Raw genomic sequence first — 7,767 nt, forward strand, 5'->3', positions numbered from 1 at the left:
GTGACAGTTGTAATAAAGCTTTATATTTAGGATTATCAACATAATATCAATGATAAGGCGATACATAACAGCGTGTGCACTCTAGTTTATAGCTAATGCCTGGGTAAACACGGCTATATTTGTAAATTTCTTTTGACCGGATGAGCTAATGCTGAGTTCACACGTAATTCGAATTTGATTCGCATTAACTAATTCGAATTAGGTTTATTTGCATTCAAAACGTTTTAAGTCATAACTTCATTCTAATTCGAATTACAATGCGCGTCAAATTCGCTTTACTGTCCAAACGACGTTACCTTTTAGTTCGTATTTACAGAAGCGTATATCTAATGCGAATTGGATCATTCGAATCAGTTAATTCGAATCAATTCGAATAAAAAAGAAGAGTGTGTAAACGCAATTATCATTCGATTCGAATTCAATTCGAATGAAATGTCCGTGTGAAGAATTAAAGCACATAAAGAAGAAAGGGACATTTAATGGCTACGATTACATAATTTACATCTGAGTAATACAACTTATTCAATGTATTTTGACTCAATAATTTCTAAGGTCATGTTGATGTGATGCCTTTTGTTGATTTAATCATCAAAGCCGTAGCTTTTCTATCTAATTTTCCATTATGTGTGTGCGGCAGTTCTTTGTAGAAGATAAAATGTTCTGGAATGTAACGCTTTGCAAGAAAGGAGTCTTGGTTTCCGGCTTGTTGTTGCACAATATAATTCCTTAAATCTTCTTCACTGAGTGCCCCTTCCGGTTCAACCACAATCGCCGCATATGCGCATTGAAACATTTTATCATTATGCACAGGATAAATGTAAGCATCAACGACCTTGGGGTGTTTCTTAATAATATTTTCGACATAAAGTGGGGACACAAGAAGGCCACCAATAATCATCATATCGGATTTTCTCCCTGTAACGACAAACATGCCATTTTCTCTCATAATTCCAATATCATCAGTCTTATACCATCCAGCCTTATCTGAACATAAAACACTTTTTTCCTTATTATTCAAGTAACCTTGAAAACGATCTCTACTGCGAAAGTATATTTCTCCGGAAGTGCCCTTTGTCACAATGTTCCCGTCATCGTCTACTATTTTCAATTCAACCCCTGGTGCCGGAAACCCGATCGAGTGATCTTCAAATTCATTTGGATTTGAAACTGACAAAGTGGCGGCAAATCCAACCTCGGTGAGACCATACACCACAACAACCTTATCAGCCAAAACACCTGCTGCCTTGGTACAAGATGATTCTACTGGCAATCCTCCAGTAGCAATCACTTTCATTGGCCATTGTTTACACGGTGGTAATTTGTTATGCATCATATCATGTAAACATGGTGTTATCAGTAAAGCCACGGTACACTTTTCTGCTTCAAGTGTTTTTGTGGTGAAACAGTTTATTTCGTCAATGCTCTTTAATGCCATGATATCACTTGCAGTAACTCGCGTGGACTGGTGAACCATGTATACACCAGGGTAGCCACCAAGCCAGCTAAAAGGTCGATCATTGTAATATCTAGTGCCTGGTTCTAGATCCATGTAGTTTCCAAAATCATACAAACTTCGAATTAGCGATAAATGTGTGTGCGGAACTGCCTTTGGAATTCCAGTACTGCCAGAGGTAAGAAATATTGCAGCAATATCATCTGGTGATATTAAAGGGAGCGCAATATTTGAAACTTTTCCCTTTTCTATGAGGTCGGCAACAGTAGAGCATCGTGTCCCGTTGTCAGAGGGTTCCAACAACAAGACCTGGTATAAATCAACCAATAACTTACTTGATATAGAGCTGCTTACTTCCGGTTGAAAGCTACACGCCAACTTTTTGCATATGTCAACATTCTTATCAAGATGACCAGGTTCAATAATTAATGTAGTACATCTTGGTATTCCATGCAGTGTTTCCAGTAAATCTGATCCGTCTGATCGCTTAAAAAAGAAATGTAGCGGTATTGCGCCTGTCATTTGTACGCCCAGTGAACTGATAGCCCATTCCACGCAGTTTTTGTTCGAAATGGCGACTACATCGTTTCTTTTGATTCCCGTCTCCAAAAGTCCTTTAGCAAAATATATTGCACTATCGTAAAGTTCTTGATATTTAACGCAACTTCTTTTCCCTGTTGTTGTAAGGAAAACAATAGCCTCGCGATCTGGACATATTTTGACATTGTCTCTTAGCAGATAAGGTATAGCTTGATATGGAACTTCAGAAGTATCCACCGTAAATGCATAACTTTGTTTTTCATTGCTTTGTTCCATTTTCCGAAGTATTTCTCTCACAAACCTCCTAACAAATATTTACTGGTGGTTTAAATGACCCATCGGTCACACCTGACCAGTAAAGGCTTGTGTAATAGTATGACCAAGGCTATACTGACCTGTATATAACCCTAAAATTAAATGTCAAGAATATTCATTATATTGCCGCTCCGCTGTATGAAAAAGCATGTAAACAATCACTTGTACCAAAGCAATTGAATGGATGCCTCTAAAATCAATTATTTATACTAATATACTTTAACCTATAATGGTTTAATTTTTAAATTGTTATTTGGATGGAGAGTTGTCTCATTGGCACTCACACCACATCTTCCTATATCTAATATATCTTTTTTTAATAATGCCAAATTAGTGTGTTCTACATTTGGTTAATTTAAAAACAAAACTGAGACAGTGATAAAAATGGGTTGGATTTTTCCTTATAGTCTTGGACAGAATTGCAGTGTTTTCTTCGTAGGAACATACAAGAAAAATCTTTTTCCGATTTAGTCGGGTCTGTAAATATTAAATTGGGTGTAGGTATTTGCCGCTACAGTAAGTTACTATTTCAAGCTTTGTTATATATGATAAAAAGGGGGAGGTTGATTTAGATTAATCATATGATGAGGTTGTTGATATATAATATCTGACAAACCAATGGATCAGGTGATACTAGTATGTATATGAATTATCTATACTATTAAACGAGAAGACCTCACTTTGGGTGTCGCTTCTTTCCACAATTAATTGATCAACACGCCTCTGTGTCCTATAGGTACAGTGCATAGTGCCATTTGTCATCCATTCATAATATGATTATTCAGATTGAGTTATTTTGGGAGATAAACGAGAAAAAGGCATCCGGATATTGTCCCGTCATTGGACGAAATTTTAAGTCAGATTAGACTTCCGGTTTGCGTTTTTCTGTATACTTTGAACATACATATACAAAGAATAAAGTGTATTTTCAGAATTCTATCTGCTATCATTTTCAAGTTTACTATCCACGGCAGTCACAGAGTTTATTAAATAGAGAGGGTCTGAATACTATATCAATGACTACTGTGGATCGATTAGTAAACTTAGGTTTTACTTTTTAAATTGTTATTTGGATGGAGAGTTGTCTCATTGGCACTCACACCACATCTTCCTATATCTATTAGAATTGAAAGTAAATACACTATATTTATATAGTAATGAATGTTCATAATATACAGATAAGCGCTAAAAATATTCATGTGAACTTTTGATACCTTTTCTGAAATTCTCCAGTCATTCAATCTTTTACAAAATTCATTGATTACGAAAAAAAGAAGATGTGGTATGATTGCCATGTTGAGACAACTCTCCACAAGAGACCAATATGACACAGATATTAACAATTATAGGTTACCGTACGACCTTCAACAACGAGCAAAGCCCATACCGCATACTCAGCTTTAAAAGGCTCCGAACTGACAATCATTACGGTAAAACAATGCAAACCAGAAAACTAGCGGCCTTATTTATGTACAAAAAAATGAACGAAAAACATATATGTAACACATTTAAACAAACAAAAACCACTGAATTATAGGCTCCATACTTGAATGTTCATAACATACTAAATGTATGTTCATATTGAAATTGATAGAAAACCAAAAAATGGGAATATTGGAAATAAAGGAGGAGAGATAAAAAAAAAAAAAAGATTTTCCTGTCCCCAATAACCTATGACTTATGATACTTTTGCTGAAATTCTCCAGTCATTCAATATTTTACAAAATTCTCCCAACAACACTTTACATACTTTAAACTACGCTCTGAATGCCCGCGATTTCGCGGGTGTGTTCTAGTATTTATTGAAATGAGATTGTCTTTCATAGCTTTGATCAAGTTTCTGAAGTATTTCTCTCACAAACATCCTTACACATGTTTACTGGTGGTTTAAATAACCCATTCGTCATCCTTGACCTGTAAAATGTTGTATCATCATAACTCCACTGACTTGTTACACAGTATATAACCCTCAGTGTCAAAAATGTTGTCGCTGGCAAAGTAAGTATATAAATAAGCATGTAAACACATACTAGTACCAAAACAATTGTATGGAAGCCACTACAATCAATTATTGATAATAATATATCTTTTGTTAATAATGCCAAATTGTGTACAACATTGTTAAATTTAAAGACAAAAATGACAAAATTATGAAAGTGGGTTTCAATTTTCAAAGGAGGCTAGGACAGAATTGCATTTTTTTACAGAAACATAAAGATAAAGACAAGCAATGGAAAAATCCTTTCCCGAATCGGGTCGGTAACTATTGAATGGATGTTAAGTATTAGCCGCTATAGTAAGTTACATTTCAAACGTTGTTATATATATATATGACACAAAAGGGGGATTAATTTAGATTAATCATATGATGAGTTTGTTGATTATATCATCTGACAAACCAATGGATCCGGTGATAATATTGAGAATGGAAATGGGGAATGTGTCAAAGAGTGAACGACCCCACGAAAGAGCAGACAACAGCCGAAGTCCACCAATGGGTCTTCAGTGCAGCGAGAAACTCCCGTACTCGGAAGCGTGCCTCAACTGGCCCATAAACAAAAGGTATTCTAGTTCAGTGATAATAGCTGTCCTACTAAACTCCGAAATATACACAAGAAACCAAAATTAAAATCATACAAGACCTACAAAGGCCAGAGGCTCCCAACTTGGTTTAGGCGCAAAAAATGCGGCGGTGTTAAACATGTTTTTTTTAGATGTCAAGCCTCCCCCTATACCTCTAGCAAATGTAAAAAAACAAACACACAACAATACGCACAGTTAGACTCAGTTCAAAAAAAGTCCGAGTCCGAGCTCAGATACTAGTAGAATAAAAATAAACTATTTACTTACTAGAAGAAACCATAAGGAACTAAACAAAATGACAATGACACAATAATGAACAAAGGACTACTAGCAGTTACTGACTTGCCAGCTCAAGACCTTAATTAAACTGATAGAAATATTATGTCGTCATCATATGAATATCAAGTACAATCCTTTACGTTAGGGGTTTAGTATTATACCATCATAAAATATATGAGAAGAACATAACCCATATCATGCCAACAACGTGTTTTAGAATAGATGTGTTTATTTCCGATGCAAAAACTTTACAAGTGAAATAATATTAAAGCCAACATATGCAATCTTTAATGACCTGACAACAGTCCCTTCTTAATAACTCTGTTTAAAGGGTATTTTTCAGCTTATGAGGTGAATGCCGACATTTTTGTGCTATGTAAAACATATTACCTTAAAAGATTGGACGTGAAATACCTGAACGTATAAGATGTCTGCATATTGAATTATATTAACGAATGGTATCCTTGTACCGATGATCAAATTTAGTAAATATTTTGACTAGTTTGTGATATCGAAAACTCAGATGTAACAATTTTTCAGTAATACACAAATTTCTCTGACTATAATATAATATGTCTTACAAGTTGAGATAATAAACACCATAGGATGGAGACAATGGAACGTCACCGTCTAAAACTTGATATATAACGATAGAAATTGAAAAATCATCTCTTTTAACCTAAATTTTGGTATTGAGTTTCCCGTTAATGATATAGATATCAAGATCGTGGAAAGGACAGTGTTAATTTCTAGTTTTACCTTTATATACAGATACTTCATTATTGAGAGCCATTATATCATTTAAGGTTCTTAAAGTTTTGTTAATTATTTTTTGTGTCAGAAGTTATTTCGATGGGTCTTTGCTGATATTAGTCATAAAGTGTAACTTATTTCAATGCAGAAACAGGTCCGCAATAAATGGTGCACAGTTTGTCTCCATCGGAATTATACTGAATCTCCAAAGCGAACAAAAATGTTATCTTTCCATCTAAAAATGTGCACCACTTATTGCGGACCTGTTTTGTATTGTTATGAGTTACAATTTATGACAAAAATCAGCACAGACCCATCGAAACAACATCTTATACGAACATTCAATAATTCTTTTTGATATTTGGATGATATATTGGCTCTCAATAATGACGACTTCAGTATGTATACTAAAGATATTCAGCCTGTTGTACTTACTTTAAATAAAGCTGATATTAACAATGACCACTGCCGGAAATCATTAACGGAAATCTTAATACTAAAATTTATGATAAAAGAGATGATTTTTCATTTCCTATCGTTAATTATCCATTTTTAGATGGTGACGTTCCCTTGTCACCATCTTACGGTGTATATATATCTTAACTTGTATGATTCGCTCGTGTATGTAACAACGTTTTAAATTTTAACGAGAGAAATTTATATATTACTGAAAAATTATAACACCAGAGTTTTCGATATCACAAACTAGTCAATGCATTTACTAAATTTTATAATCTGTACAAGGACATCATTCGTAAATATAACTCAATATGCAGACTTTTATACGTTCATGTATTTCACATCCATGCAATCTTTTATGGTAATATTTTTTAGAAAGCACAAAAATGCCAGTATTCACCTCAGAAGCTAACAAAACATTTGAATAGACTTATTAAGAAGGGAGATATTTACGATATTGTTGTCAGGTCAGAAAGATTGCATATTTTGGCTTTGGAAGCACTAAACAAAAGGTACAGACACAATATATACAAGCACACAATTATATTTTGTAATGAAACATGAAAATAGTGGAATTAACTTTACTAATTTGGAGTAATATAAATCCTTTACTTTTTTTAGATGAATTATATGCTTTGAAGGTACTTTTATTGGGATACCAAAAAAAAAATATAATTTGGTCGTCCACCAAATTACCTTTCCACTATGTTGAACATTTCAATAAAATGAATATGTGCATATGACATTAAATATTTGATTTTGATTAGTATCATGCCAAATGAGGTTTTATGATTGAATCGTTATAAGGACACTCCTACTTCTGCTATATAAACGCAACATTCATTCAGATAAATAACCACCTCGATGTTAGCGAGCTTGCCTCGAGTGCGGACGATAGTAGGCGGTTCAAAACAAATAATTTAAAATATATAGAGAATTATTCGGAAAGACTTAAAACGTTTCATAAATTTGGTGTTAAATGTCGGTGGCATGGCAAATGTCGGTGGCATGGCATTAAAAAGCTCCGTTGGAAGTTGGTCATGATACTATTTGGTTTCAATTTAAAATAAATATATATACTAGTAGTACTAAAACCACTCATAACTATTTTATCCATTTTTTCCCCATTATTTTAGCATTGTCGCCTATGGCAGAATAAGTAGTATCGTTTTCCCTGAAATCAATTAGCATTGGGGAGTAAGAGCAAATAATATTTTGTCCAAAGTTTACAAAGTCATATATTTGGGGCAGGTCAGTCTTGTCTTCCTGAGGAGTGTTACCTTATGATCTAATGAGCACATTTAAGATCCACATCAACATGTCGATCTAGTAGACAGCATGATTCACATTCATATCACATTAACATTTATCTTACCTCCTATACA

The 7,767-nt window shown here is 34.1% G+C and overlaps 1 protein-coding gene across 1 annotated transcript; it reads right to left on the reverse strand.

The window, feature by feature from the left end:
* Window positions 1-488: 488 nt before the first annotated feature.
* On the reverse strand, window positions 489-2,329 carry LOC134686209 (3-[(3aS,4S,7aS)-7a-methyl-1,5-dioxo-octahydro-1H-inden-4-yl]propanoyl:CoA ligase-like). Its single transcript, XM_063545887.1, has one exon. The coding sequence runs from the start codon at window positions 2,267-2,269 to the stop codon at window positions 554-556; it is 1,716 nt and encodes a 571-aa protein (XP_063401957.1). The 5' UTR covers window positions 2,270-2,329; the 3' UTR covers window positions 489-553.
* Between the last annotated feature and the right edge of the window lie 5,438 nt (window positions 2,330-7,767).

This window comes from Mytilus trossulus, chromosome 10 (assembly GCF_036588685.1).
Source record: "Mytilus trossulus isolate FHL-02 chromosome 10, PNRI_Mtr1.1.1.hap1, whole genome shotgun sequence".
NCBI classification, from domain to species: Eukaryota; Metazoa; Mollusca; class Bivalvia; order Mytilida; family Mytilidae; genus Mytilus; species Mytilus trossulus.